The sequence below is a fragment of the Poeciliopsis prolifica genome, unplaced genomic scaffold (genome assembly GCF_027474105.1).
Source record: "Poeciliopsis prolifica strain line A6 unplaced genomic scaffold, Auburn_PproV2 SCAFFOLD163, whole genome shotgun sequence".
NCBI lineage: Eukaryota > Metazoa > Chordata > Actinopteri > Cyprinodontiformes > Poeciliidae > Poeciliopsis > Poeciliopsis prolifica.
The window spans coordinates 88,772-110,321 of NW_026562538.1; the positions used below are offsets into that span (position 1 = coordinate 88,772).

Genomic DNA, 21,550 nt, shown 5'->3' on the forward strand with positions numbered 1-21,550 from the left:
TTTGTGTTCGCAGGCAGGTCTGGGCTGACTTCATTCTGCTTTGTTGGAGGATCTGAAAGGCGGCGGCGGCTGACTCCGAATGTGGGAGCAGCAGCCTGAGGCAGCAGAATATCTGGGAGAGCGAGTCAGAAAGCAGAGTGTTTACCTGTTATCTCCCTGCTTACAGACTTTACCTTCCTCAGCTGCTTGCATTCACACACAAACAGGCCTCAGTGTGTTGCTGCAGGATGTGAACGCGTTTCTCTTCTTCTGTGTCAAAAAACGATTAGATTTTTATTTTCTATTTCAGAAAAAAATGAAAGGACTCTTAACAAAAAGAGAAAGGCCCATTTGTTCAACCGCAGAGCTGGTTTTCACTTTTCTGTCCAAACAGCTGAAACAAGCAAAAAGACAAAATAATAAAAACATTTTCTCTATTTTCTGCTGACACAAATTCTGCAGGATTTCCAGTTTGAGACATTTGGATGTTTTCTTTCTGAAGCTGGACGGGAGGAAACTCTTCAGTTCCAGTCTGGGCTGCAAAAAATAAATCTTAGTTTATAGAGAAAATAACTTGCAAATAAATTATTCTGCAAGATATATAAGTTTGTTTTAAGCCAATAATTATTGAATGATAAAGTATTGGTTCCACTGATTATTTTATTTATAAACCAGCATTTTTCTCGTGTCATATGTAAAATAATCTGCAAGTGGAACTAGTTCTTTTTGTCAGTGTTGAGAAATTGTTGGCTGAATCAAACTCCTATATCTTGTTGAGAACATTTTTTCAACTGAACTGAGATATTTGCAGTAGAAACTGGACAGAAATACCTGGTAGTGAGATTTTGTGTTTTTACAGTGTAGATGATTCCTGCAGCTGCAGATTCAACCTCTGCTACAGATGATCCAGCCGTCACTGAAGGAATGCTTTAAAATATTTATTTTCTTCTTTAAAAAGGAATTGAATAGTTTGTTTTTACATCTTCAACGTATTTCTGACGTATAAAATAAAATTTAATAAGCAGAATGTGCCATTAATGGTCAGAATTATAGATTACTAGAATAATTTTTAGCTGCAGCCTTAATTATGTTCTCCTCATCCAGACACTGGAACGGCTCCACGTTTTCCCATTAAGGACTGGTTTTAAAGGAGCGGCACCATTGGCCATCTAATGGTCTGTTTTATTGGATCCAGGAGCAGAAATCTAGAATCACATCTCTGATTAAAAGCCTGATTCAGCCTTCAGCTCGTGGCTTCATTCTCCCGGTGGAGGAGTCGCCGCCGGCTCTCCTCAGACCGTTAGCCGTAACCTGTGGCCTGCTGCAACGCGCCGCAGACCTCAGCGTCAGATAACGGGATGAAGTAGCTCTGCAGTGATGGGCTAAGCTGTTCTGAGGTCAGCAGAGCCGGTTCCACGCCGCAGAATCTACGGACCTGTGGGGCAGATTTGTAACGTGTGGTTTGAGCGACGTAAATAAATCTGAGCGCTTTGCCTCTGACAGCAGAGATCAGCGGCAGAGCAGGGAGGCTTTCTGAAGCTTAGCAGGGACGCTGAGACCTAAGAGACACAGGAGGAGAGAAACTGACCTGCTGCTGCAGACAGCCGCTCCATGCTTCCTGTTACATCTCTCCAGACTTCCTGTTTGCTTTGAATATCCTCCTGCTTGTCCTTCACTGATCAGAGGTCTCTGCTCTCAACTCGTCCTCCATCGGCCCAATGACCTTGATCGCTGGTCCCATCCTGGTCCTTCTCATCTCCTCTAGAGCAGAACACCTGAAAGCAGCTGAGCAACTTTAGATTCACTGATAGAAATGTGTAAGAAACTAGCTGGGTGTGGTCGACCCGTTGCTCGGTACGATGCTGTCTTCTAGGGTTTGTGATTGGTTCCTTTTCTTCTTCTACTTCTGATGAATGCTCCTTGGTGAATAATTTAATTGGGTATTACCGCCACCTACTGGTGAGAATGTGCAGCCTCGTGTCCAGTCATCCAGGTGATTGTACTAGAACTACAATCTTTCTGAAATCAATCAGCTGGTCTAATTCTGTCTGGATTTAAAAATTAGTCACGATGATGAAACTAAAAATAAATTAATTTCCATATGGCACCAACATGTGTGATCGCGCCTAACTAGTGATTTGTCACGACTTCTCGCCATGCTGATCATTTTAATACATTTTTAATTATTAATGAGGACACTCAGCTGTCAGCTGCTTGTATGATCTTGTTTTGATCTGAAGAAACAACCAACAGTGAAGGACGGAGGCAGGCAGAGCAGAGCCTGCTGCTGGCAGAGCAGAGCCTGCTGCTGGCAGAGCAGAGCCTGCTGCTGGCAGAGCAGAGCCTGCTGCTGGCAGAGCAGAGCCTGCTGCTGGCAGAGCTCTGCCCGTTAACAGAGAATATCTCTCCTTTGTAGCTCCAAAGTGTCAACATTAGGTCGGCTTCCTTTGGCCGGGATCTTTCTTAAACCACGTAAAAACTATAGAAATAAAACACAAAGCTTTAGATATAGATACATATACAGGCAGACAGGCGACACGCGCTTTAACAAAAGTTACGTCGTGGCCTCCTGCCACTTCAGAGGTCTTTAACAGATTAATTCTTCATCGTCCACTCTAAATTTAAATATTAAGCAATTAAAACACCATAACCAATAAATTTAGAAAATATTACAAACATAACTACATAATACATGGAGCTACAGGAGACAGGAGGCTGCTGCTCCTCTGTGTATTTAAGCCTTTCACATATACACAAATCTCGCGATAACTGACCCTAACCCTATAAAACCAGTTCGACACAAAATAGCATACAATTATTTTACATAACATAAATCTCAAAACGTTAGGATTATCCTGTTAGAAATAAACATGAAATTTTTCAAGAAATAAATTGTTTTATTGATACTTGCACTCCTTTTTGTCCTCCATCTTTAACCCTGCCACAGGATGGCTGGCCTGACCCGTCTGCAGGGTTCGCCCAGAAAACCAGATAGTCCTGCTGGAATGGGCAACGCTGTGTCACGTTAGCATTGTCGTTAGCGCTGTGTCATGTTAGGGCTGTGTCACGTTAGCATTGTCGTCAGCGCTATGTCACGTTAGCATTGTCGTTAGCGCTGTGTCACGTTAGGGCTGTGTCACGTTAGCATTGTCGTCAGCGCTGTGTCATGTTAGCATTGTCGTTAGCGCTGTGTCATGTTAGCACTGCGTCACGTTAACGTTGTTGTTAGCGCTGTGTCACATTAGCGCTGTGTCACATTAGCAGGTCTCTGAAGCAGAACTACCTGAACATCTCGGATGAAACCAGTTTGAGGTTCAGCATCTGGTTGGAGTGCAGAGCCGTTCTGCTCTGTGATTGGCTGGCAGCTGTGAGCCTCTCACTTGTGGAAAAGTGGGTCAGATAGAGAAAGAAAAGCATCAGTAATGATGTGGAGTGTTTACAGAAATGAAAGGAACATCCAGAGATAAGAAAACGCTTCAGAGTTAAATATTCTGCTTAAAGTGATGCTGGGAGGAACTGAGGCTGAAGAGCATCTCTAATATTCATGCCGTTTCCTCACGTTCTCTTCCTGCTGCTGTAATGATCCTTTCCGCTATTTTTCTGCTTTGCTTACATTCTTTCATACCACTAAACACTCAGGTTTTCTACAAATATTTAAAAGGTCCTCAGTTTTACATTGATGTAAATAATTTAGATAAATTCTGTATTTATATGCATTGGAATATGTTCAGTCCAAATTTGGTAAATATAGGATCCATGATATGCATGCTCATGTACAGTTAAAACCAGAAGTTTACATGCGCCCAATAAAAAACCACGTCCACCATTATCCTCCTTTGGTTCAGAACCACTAACATGATTTCTGTTTGCTAAAAGCCTCAGGTATGAGGAAGAGAATCTCTGATTTACACTCAACAAAAATATAAACACAACACTTTTGTTTTGCTCCCATTTTTCATGAGATGGACTCAAACATCTAAAATTTATTCCAAATAAACAATATTACCATTTCTTTCAAGTGTTGTCCACAAATCTGTCTAAATGTTTGATAGTGAGCACTTCTGCTTTGCTGAGATAATCCATCCCACCTCATAGGTGTGCCACATCAAGATGCTGATCTGACATCATGATTAGTGCACAGGTGTACCTTATACTGCCCACAATAAAAGGCCACCCTGAAATGTGCATTTCTGTTTCTGCTTCATTGGGGGTCTGGAGACTCAGAACTAGTCTGTAGCTGGTGTGACCACCATTTGCATCATGCAGTGCAACACATCTTCTTCACATAGTTTATCAGATTGTCAATTGTGGCCTGTGGAATGTTGGTCCACTCCTCTTCAATGGCTGTGCGAAGTTGCTGGATATTAGTGGGAAACTGGTCAAGCACATCCCAAACATGCTCAATGGGTGACATGTCCGGTGAGTATGCTGACCATACAAGAACTGGGACATTTTCAGCTTCCAAGAATTGTGTACAGATGCTTGCAACATGGGGCCGAGCATTGTCTTGCTGAAACATGAGGTGATGTTCATGGATGTATGGCACAACAATGGGCCTCAGGATCTCATCACGGTATCTCTGTGCATTCAAAATGCCATCAATAAGATGCACCTGTGTTCTTCGTCCGTAACAGATGCCTGCCCATACCATCAACCCACCAACACCATGGGCTACTCGATCCACAACATTTGCAGCAGCAAAGCGCTCACCCACACGACGACTAGCATGCAGTTGAGCTTCCTGAGACGGTGTCTGACAGTTTGTGCAGAAATTCTTTGCTTATGCAAACCAATTGTTTCAGCAGCTGTCTGATGGTCTCAGACGATCTTGGAGGTGAACCTGCAGGATGTGGAGGTCCTGGGCTGATGTTACACGTGGTCTGCGGTTGTGAGGCCGGTTGGATGTACTGCCGTATTCTCTGAAACGCTTTAGGAGACAGCTTATGGTGGAGAAATGAACATTTAATGCACGAGCAACAGATCTGGTTGACATTCTTCCTGTCAGCATGCCAATTGCACGCTCCCTCAATGCCTGCGGTATCTGTGGCATTTGCTGTGTGACAAACCTGCACGTTTCAGAGTGGCCTTTTGTTGTGGGCAGTATAAGGTACACCTGTGCACTAATCATGATGTCAGATCAGCATCTTGATGTGGCACACCTATGAGGTGGGATGGATTATCTCAGCAAAGCAGAAATGCTCACTATCGAACATTTAGACAGATTTGTGGACAACATTTGAAAGAAATGGTAATATTGTTTATTTGTTAGCCACCAGTTAGCAGCCTGCAACCCGCCTGTTAGCCACCAGTTTGCAGCCTGTAACCCACCTGTTAGCCACCAGTTAGCAGCCTGTAAGCTGCCTGGTAGCCACCAGTTAGCAGCCTGTAAGCCACCAGTTAGCAGCCTGTAAGTTGTCTGTTAGCCACCAGTTAGCAGCCTGTAACCCGCCTGCAAGCCACCTGTTGGCCACCAGTTAGCTGCCTGTAAGCCACATGTTAGCCACCAGTTAGAAGCCTGTTGGCCACCAGTTAGCAGCCTGTAAGCTGCCTGGTAGCCACCAGTTAGAAGCCTGTAAGCCACCAGTTAGCAGCCTGTAAGTTGTCTGTTAGCCACCAGTTAGCAGCCTGTAAGCAACCTGTTAGCCACCAGTTAGCAGCCTGTAAGCCACCAGTTAGCAGCCTGTAAGTTGTCTGTTAGCCACCAGTTAGCAGCCTGTAAGCCACATGTTAGCCACCAGTTAGAAGCCTGTTGGCCACCAGTTAGCAGCCTGTTAGCCACCAGTTAGAAGCCTGTTGGCCACGAGTTAGCAGCCTGTTGGCCACCAGTTAGCAGCCTGTTAGCCACCAGTTAGCAGCCTGTTAGCCACCAGTTAGCAGCCTGTAAGCCACCAGTTAGCAGCCTGTTAGCCACCAGTTAGCAGCCTGTTAGCAGCCTGTTAGCCACCAGTTAGCAGCATATAAGCCACCTGTTAGCCACCAGTTAGAAGCCTGTTGGCCACCAGTTAGCAGCCTGTAAGCCACCTGTTAGCCACCAGTTAGCAGCCTGTAAGCCACCAGTTAGAAGCCTGTTGGCCACGAGTTAGCAGCCTGTTGGCCACCAGTTAGCAGCCTGTTAGCCACCAGTTAGCAGCCTGTTAGCCACCAGTTAGCAGCATGTAAGCCACCTGTTAGCCACCAGTTAGCATCATGTAAGCCACCTGTTAGCCACCAGTTAGAAGCCTGTTGGCCACCAGTTAGCAGCCTGTAAGTTGTCTGTTAGCCACCAGTTAGCAGCCTGTAAGCCACCTGTTGGCCACCAGTTAGCAGCCTGTTAGCCACCAGTTAGCAGCCTGTAAGCCACCTGTTAGCCACCAGTTAGCAGCCTGTTAGCCACCAGTTAGCAGCCTGTAAGCCACCAGTTAGCAGCCTGTTGGTCACCAGTTAGCAGCATGTTAGCCAACAGTTAGCAGCCTGTTAGCCACCAGTTAGCAGTCTGCAGTTTGATAAGCAGGCAGCGGATCAGGACGACCTCTTTATCTCTGATTCTGCTGCTTTATCTGTTCTCGTCTCTGGGATCAGGATCAATTAGTGTTTTCCCTTGTCTCTCCTACTTTCTCTCACACACACACACACACACACTCATTCACTCACTGTGAGTGCCCCACATTAGTGGAAGTAGTGACCTGAATCCCAATAACAACTGCTGCTGTTTCTGCTCTATCTAATATGTCATCTTGTGTTCCGGTTCTGATCTGTATCTGATCCTATTCTGGTTCTGATAGTTATCCGGCTCAATCTTTGGATTTCTTTCATTCCAACCTGAAGGCAAAGGTCTCTTTGTCCTCCAGATGCAGTCTGATTGGCTGTTCACCAGATGCTGGTGTCTGATTGGCTGTTCACCAGATGCTGGTGTCTGATTGGCTGTTCACCAGATGCTGGTGTCTGATTGGCTGTTCACCGGATGCTGCAGTCGATTGGCTTTTTACCAGATGCTGCAGTCTGATTGGCTGTTCACCAGATGCTGCAGTCTGATTGGCTGTTCACCAGATGCTGCAGTCTGATTGGCTGTTCACCAGATGCTGGTGTCTGATTGGACCTCGGATGCAGCAACTGCAGCTTTAACTCTTGGCTACATCTGGAGAACATTTCCACTTCAGCCATAAAACATAAAGTCGGTGGTTCACTGCATTCCTCTGGTTCTGGTTCTGGATGGGTTCAGCAGGAGGTGGCTTTAAATGTGTTTACATCCACTGGATATAAACTCTTCATGGACCTTCAGAACCAGGTGCTGCTGGTGAGCAACACAGCAATAAAAACAATCCTTCACTGTAAAACCCGTCCAGCCGGTTCCACCTGGTTCCGTCCGGCCGGTTCCGGGCCGTTGTGGTTCCTGGTTAATCTGGTGTTTTCTGCCCCCAGCTCTACATCCAGACCTCCACCCTCACCGTCTCCATGAACCTGAGCGCCTCGTCGCCCTCGGCCTGCTCTTTGTGCCCAAGGTCTACGTCATCATCTTCCACCCAGAGCTCAACGTCCAGAAGAGGAAGCGCTCCTTCAAGGCCGTGGTCACTGCCGCCACCATGTCGTCCCGGCTGTCCCACAAGGCGGCCGACCGGCCCAACGGCGAGGCCAAGACGGAGCTGTGCGAGAACCTGGAGCCCAGCAGTGAGTCTGGCGGCTCCGGCCGGCCCGCGACCCTCATGTTTATCACCCGCACGGTCGTTAGAGCTGCGGTCTGAACGCCGCCGTTTCAGGAGTTAGAGCAGAAAAAACGTTAAATATTAAAGAGAACAGCGGTAAGCTCACGATTCAGCTTTTAAAGGGCGGTTTGTGTAAAATCAACCTTCCCATCGTGTCTCAACGTTTTTCCTCATCTGTATCAAACCTGCAGCGTTGAGGCCCCAACATACTCGGGGCGCCCTTCAGTCAGCTTCCTGCCCATGACGGCCAAGGAGAGGCGGAGCTTCAGAGAGAGGCGGGGTTTCAGGGAGAGGCGGAGCTTCAGGGAGAGGCGGGGTTTCAAGGAGAGGCGGGGCTTCAGGGAGAGGCGGAGCTTCGGGGAGAGGCGGAGCTTCAGGGAGAGGTGGAGCTTCGGGGAGAGGCGGGGTTTCAAGGAGAGGCGGGGTTTCAGGGAGAGGCGGAGCTTCAGGGAGAGGCGGGGTTTCAAGGAGAGGCGGAGCTTCAGGGAGAGTCGGTGCTTCAGGGAGAGGCGGAGCTTCGGGGAGAGGCGGGGTTTCAGGGAGAGGCGGAGCTTCGGGGAGAGGCGGGGTTTCAAGGAGAGGCGGAGCTTCGGGGAGAGGCGGAGCTTCGGGGAGAGGCGGAGCTTCGGGGAGAGGCGGAGCTTCGGGGAGGCGGAGCTTCGGGGAGAGTCGGGGCTTTGGGGAGAGCTTCTTAGTTCTTCATGAATCCATTGTTTACAGTCACTGCTGAGTCTGGAGGGCCTTAAGATCCCCTTCTCAGTGAACTTAAGAGGCCTCATATTGACAGTTCCTTCAGCTTAGCATTAGTAGAAGTAATGATAGTGATTAGCACTTTAGCACAGCTGTTATGTTTATATATATATATATATATATATATATATATATATATATATATATATATATCATCCCTCACTAGCTTCAGCTAAAAGTCAGAGGAGTTCCTGCTAAAGTCTCTGCAGCAGCTCCTCCATCACCTCCAGCTCATGGAAAACTCCTGAAGGATGTTGAACATTCGCTCCTCTTCCTCTACTTGGGATTCAGAACCGACTGAATCTGGAGCGGTTTTGGTTGGGGGTCAGAACTTCCAACCAAAGCTGCTGGTTCCAGGCTGCTTCATCTTTCAGATGAACATTAACAGTGGAAGGAGGTGGGAGGTGATTTATCATCCTAAACCAGTCGGTTAGGATCTCTCTGAATGACCGGGACAAATACCTGACCTCTGACCTCTGAACTCCAGTCGTCGGGTTCCTGGTAATTATGGCGTCTCTTTTTGTCCGCAGGTCCAGCAGCGAAGACCAAGTACGTGAGCTACAACGACGTCGTGATCTAACTCCATCCTCCATCTGCGAGCGGTCTGCTGGTCCGATCCTCTTCAGCCGGGGAACTGGGCCGCCGGTTCTGTTCTGATCCGCCGGATCCGCTTTGCTCTGAGCGTGGACTCATGGGACGGAGGTGTCTGACCTGACGGCGCGCCGAACCCGGAGCGTTCTGGAGGCTGATTCATCCGTCACTTTCTTCCATCGGACCCGTCCTTCGGTTCTGCTCGTTCTGGTGCCGGGATGACTCTGGCCCGCTGGCGGATCCGTTCTGCTTCCTGGATGAACATCTCATTGTTTTCTGTGTTTATTGAAGCCACACACCTGCAGAGCTGAGCTCACGCTGCCACCTGGAGGCTGGAGGATGAAACGCGTCCAGAACCAGTGGAACCGGTCCGCTGGTTCTGGACTGAGACTGAGGCGCACGGTGACCACGCCACCACCTTCACAGCTTCATGTAATTATCGATGGTGCATGTTTATTTGGTTTGCAGGTCCATGTTCGTGCTCCAACTTTGGGAACTCTACATCCCAGAATGCTTTGCAGGATTGTGGGAGGAGCTGTGAGAGGAAGTAGCAGCTGTGATGTGCCAGTGCCGTCGTGTGCGTCCGTTCCCATCCTGTCCGGTTCCCAGCTTGTGTTTGCGGTTCCTCCGTCTGTGGCTCTTTGTGTTTCTGAGGCGATGGTTTCTGTTAATGTGACCGTTCTGCATGTCCAGTCCGACCCGCCTGACACCCCAAGCGTCTCCAGTGTACAGTGGTGGGCACACTGATGCTAATGCGCTAACAGCAGAGCTAGCTTTTGTTTGGTGCAGGTGTGTCCAAACTGCTGTCATGCGAGAACATTGTTGAAATGAAGCCGGATTTGTTGTTGGCTGAGTTTTGGTAGGAAAACCTCAGAGGATTTTGGACGTTTGTTTTATGGAGACATTGTTTATTGTGGAAACTGGATTCGGATCGCTTTCTTTGGAACGCTGGCTCTGTAGTCAACTTCAATAAGATTACTTTCCACTAAAAGTCTCTGGATAAATATGGTTCTACTTATTATAAACACATGAGTACTTTGCACTTTACATTTTCCTTTCCTATGATAATTATAATATTGATATCAGTCAGAATTTTGCCCAGATTAAAAGTCTCTCTGTAGAACCACCGGCGCCACATGGCCCCATTTATTTATTGTTGAATTGAATTTGTCACCCACAAAAAGACCTGTCTGCTTTGGTCAGTTTTTTTGTTGTTGTTTTTTTTCTTTAAAAAAAAAGTTTATGGTTACTTGGGACAGTTAAAAATGTGGCATTTATGCAGTGATACAAAGAATCTTCTTCATTTTCTTTAAAATACACTTTTGTTAGTTAAATTAAACTAAAGCAAACAAGAACAAGGGGTGACTCCCCATCCAGTCCAGAGTCATCCCGTCCTTCCCCGCCCAGCAGGGGGTCCCCCTTTGTGAGGCAGGCCGCCGCTGCCGGGACCTCCGGCTCTGACCGGCTCCTCCGTCCACGGAGGCGCCGGCTTCTTGGTGCTGTGTCCTCGGCAGCTCCTGATGTTTCTCTTCTTGCTGCCGCCATCCGGATCACAGCCACGGGGGGATCTGGCTGCGCTGCTCACCAGCAGGTTTCTGGAGGTCCAAATGGCGTCTTTGATGGTGGCGAGGGTGAGCCACATCTCTGCAAAGTCTTTTTTTGTAAGTTTCTGTTGGCTCACCCTGTACAGAATGAGCTGTGCATTTAGGACCCCCCCTGCTGGCAAGTGTAGGAATTGCGAGGAGCCGGCCGTTGCCCGCAGGTCCTCAGCAGCGCTGCGCTCCCACAGCAGGTGCCTCACCGACTCCGGCGCGCCACAACCGGGTCGGGGCAGATGGACGTTGCGGACATGCCGCGGGAGAGCATGACGGCTCTGACCCGAAGGATCCCATGAGCCGCCATCCATGACAGGTCCTGGAGTCTGTTTGGGAGGACGGGATGCTCACGTTGCGCCAAACGGTGGTGGCGTCTCCGTACAGGAGTCTGCGCACTGGAGTCACTGGTTCCCGGTCCTGGTTCCCGGTCCTGGTTCCCGGTCCTGCACAACAGAGATGATAAAACGATGATTGGTTAAAATCCTGTCCTCCTCTCCTTCCAGTTTAAAATGCTCTAAAAATCTGTATAAATGCATCAGCCGGTGGGAAGTTAAAAGCTACTGGTGTTCTAAAATCACTTTTTAAAAGTTTGAATTTTCTGAAATATGTTCCCATCCAGAATCTGCTCATTGCGTTTGACTTTTCATCTGTAGAAATATTCAGCGCTTGTTTGAGGTGAGTGCTGGTATAAAAACAAAAACAGTTCTGGAAGTCCTTTCCTTCCTTTCTCTTTGGGTTTAAACATCATATTTCTGCTCAGTGTTTCCCACCTGGAGTTCCAGATAAATAAAAGATGTCTCGTTGCAGCTCTAAAACCACTCTCCTAGGAGGAATAAAAACAGAACTGGTTAGTAAAAACGGGTAAAATCACAGCTTTAATGATTAAAATCTTGCCTCCTAGCGTCAGCGCTCTTAGTCCCCAAAATCCTAATCTTTGATTTACTTTCCTGATTTTCTCTATCCAGTTTTCCTCTCCTCCCCCATTCTTGTCAAATTTCACACCCAGTATTTTTAACTCTTCCTGTTCTACTTCAAACTGCAATCCTGTCTTTTCACTTTCTTTCCATGGGCCATAAAATTGCGCTTTTGTTTTTTCTTTTTTAGTTTTGAACCAGATAATGGACACCCCATGCTGTTTGCTTCCACTGCTTTTGTCAGAAACCCGTTCACCAGAAATCTGCTGGAGATGTCTCGGTACAGCAGTCCCACCCACTCTACGAACCTCCCGGGAAAACCCATTTTTCGCAGTACCTGGAGGAGGTTCTGGAGACCCGATCAAACGCTTTCTCTAAATCTAGATTTAGGACTATCAGCCGAATGTTTCTGGCTCTCGCAAAACAGATGGTGTCTCGGATCAGAACCAGGCTCTCGGATCAGAACCAGGCTCTCGGATCAGAACCAGGCTGTCGGATCAGAACCAGGCTGTCCGTGATCTTCCTCCCCGGCACGGCGCAGGCTGGATCTGGGTGGATTAGATCCCCCAACACTCGGTGCATCCTGGCTGCTAAAAGCTTGCTAAAAGTTTATAGTCCACGTTTAAAAGGGTGACGGGTCTCCAGTTTTTAAGATCCGTTTTTTGGCAGTCCACTAGTTTAAAATTCCAAAGTATCCTCTGTAATAAAAGCGATGTCTTGTCTATCTTAAAATCCTGTCTCTCTTTTCCTGTCTTTTCTAGTTAAAATCCCCCCAACTATTAAAGGTTTCCTTCCCAGCATGTGGGGCTGCAGTTCCTCTAAAAAGTCGTACCTGTCATGTTTATCACTAAAACCATAAATATTTAAGAGGTTAAAATCCTGTCCGTTAAAAGTCAGATTTGCTAAAAGTCCCTCTCTCAGCACAGTGCTGCCCTTCACCAGGATGTGCGGCTTGCTTATTAAAATGGCCACATTAGAGCCGCTCCATATGGACGGTGGTGGCCATAAATCCTGCCACCGGGGGCAATGTTTTAAAAACGGGAGACCACATTCCTGTAAAAATGATAAAACGCTCTGCGCTCTAACTCGCGACTTCTAACATTAATGGTCTCGGTTTCGGTCGTTTTTCTAGAGCCGATACCTCGTTTGGGTCCTTCGGGGTTGATTGGTGAGCGAGTTTCAGAAAGGAGGCCTGGCTGAAGGAGTCCGAGGGGGAGAGCATGGATTCCTCCCTCTCTTCTCCGCCGTGTTGGTGCCGTCAAGCGGGGACTCCGCCGGCCTCTTGGCCAGCTGGGCGTCGGGGAGGGGGGCATCATCGCTGCTGTCCGTCTGCGGCTCCTCAGAGTCCGAGCTAGCTCCGCCTTCGGTCTGCATCTCCCCCCTCGCTGGATGTTTCCTTCCTTCCCAGGTCCAGAAATCCTTCAGAAGCGCGGCGGAAACAAACTCACGTCGTATCCCTTGTTGAAAGGCAGGGTGAGGATACAGTTCAGGTCATCTGGCCGAAACTTCAGCATTTGCTGCATCAATTTTCGGGACAAGTCTAAACCTCCTCAGCTCAGTTTCTTTGCCTCGTTCGTCAAATAAAAGCGGACGCTGTGGTGCCTCCGCATGCCGGCGAGCCGCCATGGTGGAGGCAGCACCCGTGAGAGAGGAAACACTAAAACCTTTACTAAAACCTGATAAGTAAAACCAGAACACACAAATAAAAACGAACTAAAAGGAAGAGATATTTCACACTAGGATAGTGAAAAACAGCTCAACCTGGGACAGATTTTAGTGGTAACAGCCAAGTCACAATGACTGCCGTCATCACCACCCAAAGGATGCGATCGCTGCTTTGGTCCCAGTAGTTCTTCATCATTATTCTGACTTTGAAAATGTTCAGCACACTTAGCTTCACCTCGGTCGGTTTTTCTAGATAACAGCAGCAGATTCACTCCTGGTCACAATCTCTCTTTTCCCTTCATTTAAAAGAAGAAACATACAGAAACAGCACTAAAAGATAATCCTGAAGTCCTAAGGCATTACAGAAAATGATTTTTTTTTTTTTTATGTTGGCGCTTTTGCTTCTTTGCTAACTTTGAAAATGTTTTACAAACTGATGTCCGGCATTGTTTTGGACGCAGGCATCGTTTTACAGAAGCAAGGCTAAACATGGACCCAACAGAACAAGATACAAACATGAAGACGATTTAAAGCCGAACATCTCAGCTGTGCTTTTTATTCAAGTTAGCCCTTTAGCATTAGCTTCTGCTAAATACTTTGTTGGCACAGCAGCTTAGCATTAGCAGAAGCAATAATAGTGATTAGCACTTTAGCGCAGCTATCTGTTTAGCTAGCGGTGCCCACCACTGCCAGTGTGGAGAAACGGAGAAGCTGAGAGAATGTGAAGCAGAGGTCAAGAGGTCATCAGGATAACTGCTGGTCCAACGCCGGGTTCACGGCGCCGAGCTGCTTCGCTTCTGCCTGGACTCCAACATGGAAACGTCACCAACGGCTGGAGGACGGGCAGAACGGTTCTGAGCGGCCCGGTGGCGTTAGCTTGATGGCTCGAGCCTGGATGCTGGCTGCAGAGCATCAAACAGCAGCTGACCAATCAGATCACTTCTTCGTTTAAAACAGGAAGTTTGATGTGAGGTATGACATCATCTTTAGGGGTTGTCACATCACAGCCTGACCTCTTGAGCCGATTCGTGACAGGTTCAGAAGTTTCCACTTTTCTGTCCACTTGGCTCTTCTTCACCGCAGTTCTGGTGAAACGCAGGTTCTGTTTCACCAGAACCCGTCCGGACCAGGAGACCCGGTTGGTTTGGTAACCAGCAGCTATCCAGTAGACGACCACCTGCTTCCTCAGCCAATCCCTGATCGTCTCCAAAGTGTTGCCGTTTCCTGGGATGGAGGTGATCGGTGAAAGTTTCCCAGCGGTTTTGAAATGTTTTCTCTGTACTTTAGTTGTTTTCAGATCCCGGTTGGTTAGAAAACTCAGCGGGTTGTTGGCACTACGCCAAACCGATTAAAGGTTTTGTTGGCGAGTTCAGGGAAGGTTTCCCGTCACGGCGTTTCTGCAGAGGGAGCGTCCGTTTGTCCCACAGTCCCTGAAGAACCTGGTGATTTCATGGACTGCTGCTGTGGAGATTGTCGATGCATGCCTGATATGTTTGATGTTGAAACTGAATCAGAAAAAAGTTGAAAATAATGAAATATTCGAAGCACAGCTGATTCCACACGTCTGCTCTGAAATGTAACGTTCTTTTCTTTGGTTCCTGTTCTTCACTGTTGGTTCCTCCGATACTTTCTGCAGAACTTGGATTTTCCCGGAGAAGTTTTGGGAAACAGAGGAAGTTGAGTATATATATTTAAAAAGAAAGCATGTATGTTTTTTACTGTTTGTACTTGATATTTTCCTGTTGCCCTTGCTGCTTCTGTGCCAATGTTGTGGGAGAGATTTACATTTGGCCACTCATGCAACTATTCTGTGTTGTTGTCTAAGAATGTATTAACATGAAATAAAAACATTTGTTATTTTTTCTACATGTTTTCCTCTCAGCTGAATTCATGTCTTTGGCCCAAACTCTGGTTTCTAGAACCGTCAAACGGCTCCGTTCCGGCCCAAAGAGCCGCGTTTTTCCTCCAACCCAACTCAGCTGGAAAAACAGGAGGAACCACAGAAACTGGACCGGAACCACAGACCTGGACCGGAACCACAGACCTAGACCGGAACCACAGACCTGGACCGGAACCACAGACCTGGACCGGAACCACAGACCTGGACCGGAACCACAGACCTGGACCGGATCCACAGACCTGGACCGGGTCCACAGAACTGGACCGGATCCACAGACATAGACCGGATCCAAAGACCTGGACCGAATCCACAGAACTGGACCGGATCCACAGAACTGGACTGGATCCACAGACCTGGACTGGATCCACAGACCTGGACTGGATCCACAGAACTGGACCGGATCCACAGAACTGGACCGGATCCACAGACCTGGACCGGAACCACAGAACTGGACCGGAACCACAGACCTGGACCGGAACCACAGAACTGGACCGGAACCACAGAACGGACCGGAACCACAGACCTGACCGGAACCACAGAACTGGACCGGAACCACAGTCCTGGACTGGAACCACAGACCTGGACCGGAACCACAGACCTGGACCGGAGCCACAGACCTGGACTCGCCCGAAATTCAGACATTACAAAAAATCACATCAATAAATAATGAAACAATTGAATAAAATGAATATCCATCCAGCGCTGAGAGAAAAATCCACTTTCTGTGAACAAGTTGAGTTTTAGTGAAAGGGAAAAGTCTCTGCTTCCTCGGCTGGTCCCAGTGGACCAGATGACCGAACTGGGACGTTTTCCTCCCAGTTGGTTGGTGCAGAGGAACTTCCAGTCTGAATCAGCGCTGCAGACAGTTAAAGTGCTGATCTGCTGCCTCTTTGATTTCACAGAAAAATGACGAATATTGCAGCGTTTGAACCTTCATCTGAGATCAGGCGGCACGGCGGGAACGGGACGCTTTGCTCCGCCTGATGAGATCCTCCGGCCAGAAAGCAGAATCAATGGAAACCAGTTTATCATCCTGCAGCCTTTATTCTGGGGACAAACAGGAAGAGTGGGACAGCAGGCCGGAACACGCTGACCCTGAGGAGCCGGGACCGGACCCGGCCGGCCGGGTCCGGATCCGGACGGAACCACATTGATCCAAATGCTGCAATGTGTGTATGAGCTGCTGGACAACACAGAACGATGCAAGTTTCAGAAACGAGGCGTTTCAAGCAGCTTCACATGAAAACAATCAGTTTCATTGCACTAAAAAACAAAACCCTTCCCAGCATTTTGCTCCAGTTTCTAATGCAGATATTTTAATAGAGAAAATATGACAAAGCTAATTTACAAGTATATCTTCAGCAAAAATATAAAAATTTTATTAACCAATAATTCCTTAATATGCATGAAACGAGTATCAGTACTAAAGCAACTAAACATTTACATTTTGACAAATCAACAATAATCACCGTTAATGATATTAATACATGTTCCTGTTATCCTGAATTAAAGGTAACCAGGCGTGTAGAACCTGGTGGTAGAACCAGGTGGTGTAGACCGGGTGGTGTAGAACCAGGTGGTGTAGAACCAGGCAGTGTAGAACAGGTGGTGTAGAACCGGGCGGTGTAGAACCAGGTGGTGTAGAACAGGCAGTGTAGAACAGGTGGTGTAGAACCTGATGGTGTAGAACCAGGTGGTGTAGAACCAGGTGGTGTAGAACCAGGTGGTGTAGAACCTGATGGTGTAGAACCAGGCGGTGTAGAACCAGGCGGTGTAGAACCAGGTGGTGTAGAACCAGGTGGTGTAGAACCAGGTGGTGTAGAACCGTAGAACCGGGCGGTGTAGAACCGGGCGGTGTCTCCATCTTCCTGGTTCTGGTCAGAACTCCAGCAGCAGGTTCTGGTTTGCCAGACGCTGCAGGAATCAGTTTCTCTGGTTCTGGTTCTGCATGAAGGCCCACTGTGGAACCGGCTCCATGTGGCTCTGGAGGTCAGAGGTCACTTTGGTTGCTTTCCTCCTGTTACTGAGAACTTTACAGGTAAAATCTGCATTTTATTCTCGGTGCCAAAATGAGGGAACATCCGGTCAGTGAAGGTGTGTGTGACGGTGTGTATGTGTGTTCGTGTCCAGATCAGAGAAGGACAGATTCCCTCGGATCCTCTGGATCTTCCTCTCTATTGGGAGAACAGTAAGAGGAACTCCTGGAGACCAGCTGTAATGTTTCCCTTCATTAAACCAGATCTCCCATAAAGCTGAGGTGATGTAGTTCTTCCTCCCTCCAGACTCTGATAACACGCCGAGTCTCCAGGTCCCACCGACTCAAACATCGACGCTCCAGCTGTGGATCCCTGAGCTGAAACCTTCTGAACTCAGAACCAAACGGGATTTATCCAACCGCTCCGGATTATCAGGCAGCTGCTGCCTCCGTCCTGTTGTCACAACGCTCAGATCTTCAGACAGCAGGAGTTCTGGATTCACCGTGTTTGGGTCCAGAACCAGAGGATATAGGTCACCATGTCCTTCATGTTGCTCCAGATGTTGAAGGCCAGGTTGCCCAGATGTTTGGCCTGGTCTATCAGAGCTCCTGAGGGCAGCTGTGGATCCTCCAGCAGGGGGCAGCGCTGGACTCTTTTCCACTGCAGCCTTGTAGTTGTGCAGGAATGAGACGTCTTCAGCTCTCAGCTCCTCTCTGTGGCTCTGACTGTGTCTGAAAGAGCTGCTATCTCTCTGCTCAGAGCCTCCATCTTCTCCTCCATCATCCCTCTCTTCTGCTCCTCTTCCTCCCTCAGTGCAGCCAGCCTGGCCTCCTCTTCCTCTGCTAGAAACTGATGAAGCTTCTAAACTGCTCAACAATCTGCCTCTCTGTGTGTCGGGCCTGGACCTTCATGTGTTCTGCTGTCTGATCAAACTCTCTTTAACTTCCTTCTTCTGCTCCAGTTTCTTCTTTAAAGGCTCCAGAGATGTTTTCAGATTCTCTCTGTGATCCTGAGCAGCTTCATCGATGCTCTGAATCTGTGCTTGATGTGTTTTTCTGAATCTCTGCAGACGAGACAAACTGGCTGCTGATGGTCCAGACAGAAGAGTTTGAGTTTCTCAGAGTGCAGACTGCAGAGATCCTCCTCTGGTCTGGAAGCCATTTTGTCTCTGAGTGAATCTGGAATCACAGGAAGTCAGTCAGTCACGGCTCCACTGACTGCTTAAAGGTTTATTAGTTTATTCATTCGTCCACTGCAGACCCAGATTAAGCTCCCCTAAATTATTGGCAGCTTTGTTTTGAACTCTCTGGATTTTCTGTTGGATTTCAGGTCCAGATGTCCAGAAATATTTCAAAATGTTCTCATAAACCTGTTAAATAAGTCAATAAAAACCTCATGTGAAGTTATTATTGTGATATTTTTGCCAGTTCAGTTTCTGAAGTTTCAGTTTTTCCTGATAGTTTTATTTCATCTTCAAATAAAAATGGGATCATATAGAAGTTGCAGAAGTTTTTTCAGATATTAAGGTTCAAATTCAGCCTTTAATCAGAAACGAGAATAAATCATAAATGTGCTGCAGCCTTTGAATCCTGAATCTGCAGACCAATTCCTCCAGAAGACGACACAACTGATTGTTTCTCTTTCACACCACTTCCTGGTTCATCTCAGGTGAGACAGGAAAGGGGCGGGGCTTCAGCAGCTGAACAGGTTCAGGCTGTAAAACAGGTTCAGGCCTGAGATGGTTTCTCTGTGGGACTTCAACACAGAAAGGCCCAGTCAGGCCCAGTCAGACCCAGTCAGACCCAGTCAGACCCAGTCAGGCCCAGTCAGACCCAGTCAGACCCAGTCAGACCCAGTCAGGCCCAGTCAGACCCAGTCAGACCCAGTCAGACCCAGTCAGGCCCAGTCAGACCCAGTCAGACCCAGTCAGACCCAGTTAGGCCCAGTCAGACCCAGTCAGACCCAGTCAGACCCAGTTAGACCCAGTTAGGCTCATAATTAAACTAAATCCAGATTACAACCTGGATTTAGTTGCGAATCTCCTGCTTTGGAGATATTTAAAACTTTTTCACTTCACTGAAAAAGTTCATTACTGAACATTTTAATGAAATTGTTATCATTCAATAATTATATCTTTTACTTTGTACCATCAATATTTATTTAGAGTTTTTTCTGTTTATTGTTATTGTCAATGCAATTGGTGATTTATTTGATCATTGATGGTTATCAAGGTTAATTTATTACATTTATTCATCAATTAGTGTGTGTAACATTATAGAACAAACATATTCATCAACAAAAAATCAAATAACTAATTTAGTTAAACAAAATACGAGATGGAATATAACCAAATCACTACAAAGTTGTGTATCTACATCTTTTTAGTTTAGTTATTAGTTTTGTTTGTTTTGTTTCTGTTCTTTATTGATAATGAAAGGGTTTACAAAACAGCAAAATTCACAACAGAAATAAATAACAAAACTAAACAAACATCTTTGACGTCAGCTTCCGGAACAGCGGCTCGGTGGGTTCCGGTCCATTTTAACCTGGTGCTGCAGAGCTAGCTTTAGCTTACTGTGGCTAACACTAGCTTTAGCTTATTGTGGCTAACAATAGCTTTAGCTTATTGTGGCTAACAATAGCTTTAGCTTACTTTGGCTAACAATAGCTTTAGCTTATTGTGGCTAACACTAGCTTTAGCTTACTGTGGCTAACACTAGCTTTAGCTTATTGTGGCTAACAATAGCTTTAGCTTATTGTGGCTAACACTAGCTTTAGCTTATTGTGGCTAACAATAGCTTTAGCTTACTGTGGCTAACAATAGCTTTAGCTTACTGTGGCTGACAATAGCTTTAGCTAGCTTTAACTTATTGTGGCTAACAATAGCTTTAGCTTACTGTGGCTAACACTAGCTTTAGCTTACTGTGGCTAACAATAGCTTTAGCTTACTGTGGCTGACAATAGCTTTAGCTTATTGTGGCTAACACAAGCTTTAGATTATTGTGGCCAACAATAGCTTTAGCTTACTGTGGCTAATACTAGCTTTAGCTTATTGTGGCTAACAATAGCTTTAGCTTACTGTGGCTAACAATAGCTTTAGCTTACTGTGGCTAACAATAGCTTTAGCTTACTGTGGCTAACAATAGCTTTAGCTTACTGTGGCTAACACTAGCTTTAGCTTACTGTGGCTAACAATAGCTTTAGCTTACTGTGGCTAACAATAGCTTTAGCTTACTGTGGCTAACAATAACTTTAGCTTATTGTGGCTAACAATAGCCTATGCTAGTAGGTAATAGTCTCGGACAATTGTCTTGTAAAAATCTGCTATTTAAGTATCTAAACATTTTAATTCATTCTAAAGGAAAATGTTTTTGCCTTTAGTTGTACTTATTGTCACGTGTATTACACGTGTTTCTGGTCGTTGGTGTCAGAGACCCAGTAACGGGTTAGAGTTAGGGTTAGGGTTGGGGCTAAGGTTAGGGTTCGGTTTTTGCTTCTGAAGCACAACAAGCCCAGAGCTCAACAGTAGAGCAGCTCTGGAGTTGGACTTGTAGTTCACTGTTCGGGGTCAGAGTTGTTGCAGGTGTGTCTGCTGCATGCAGTCGGCAGAATGAACAGTTTGTGTCGACTGATCGTCTTCAAAGACACTTTGATCTCATTAATGATCAGATGTATTTATATGGATTATTATTTAACACAGACATTGGAAAAGTTTTTCCCACAAGAGAAAACATTCAGAACAGAGACGATGAGCTGGAATGAGGACGAACATCACGATTCGCCTTTCAGTGGAAAACAGATTTGACCAACATCAGTGTCAGCAGATCTGGACCCGGTGGAGTCGGAACCGAAGCTCCAGAAGATTTAAAAAGCATTTTAATCCTCAGCTGCTAGGAGACCGACCGGGTCCAGACGTTCAGACGCCATCAGGTCCAAACGAAAGAAGCATTAGTTCGTAGAAATGAGAAAAGTTTTGGGGAGATTTTAGTTGCAGAGGGGAATAAAAAGAAGGCCACCAAGTTTTGAGAATAAATAGTTTTCAGAAATACTTTGGAGCTCGTAAGTCAATAACTCCTTGATATTGATGAAAGGTCTTGTTCTACTGACAGATTATTTCACTTACCAAACATTTTTATGTTAAAAGTGAAATAATCTGTCAGTGGAAATAGAACTAAATCAATACTCAGGAATTATTTACATAAAACAAGTTCCTCTTTCCTCCTGAAAAGTTACTAATGAGTTCCTTTGTTCCTTTGAAGTGTATTACGATGTAATACTCGGTAACGTTGAGTGGTGATTAAAACACGGAGCAAGGATTTCTGGGCCGACATTGACGCCTCCTGCAGGTTTCCATCTCTGAATTAATTCAAATATTTAGCAAATGCAGCGTTTCCAGTTTCTTTGGAGCTGTTAATGCAGCTTGCTGGTCGGCATTTCTCCCACATCGGACTGAAACCTCCTGCAGATACAATTTCATGCTTCACAAAGTGCTGTCTTTCAT

The 21,550-nt window shown here is 46.6% G+C and overlaps 1 protein-coding gene and 1 pseudogene across 1 annotated transcript in view; one reads left to right on the plus strand and one right to left on the minus strand.

The window, feature by feature from the left end:
* The window catches only part of LOC129356291 (metabotropic glutamate receptor 7-like), a 79,934-nt gene extending 69,481 nt beyond the window's left edge, over positions 1 to 10,453 (plus strand). Inside the window, 3 exon segments of the mRNA XM_055025879.1 lie at positions 7,378 to 7,423; positions 7,426 to 7,623; positions 8,939 to 10,453. Of these exon segments, the coding sequence (XP_054881854.1) occupies positions 7,378 to 7,423; positions 7,426 to 7,623; positions 8,939 to 8,988 (294 nt within the window). The 3' untranslated portion in view covers positions 8,989 to 10,453.
* Positions 9,498 to 11,833, minus strand: LOC129356286 (uncharacterized; annotated as a pseudogene).
* Between the last annotated feature and the right edge of the window lie 9,717 nt (positions 11,834 to 21,550).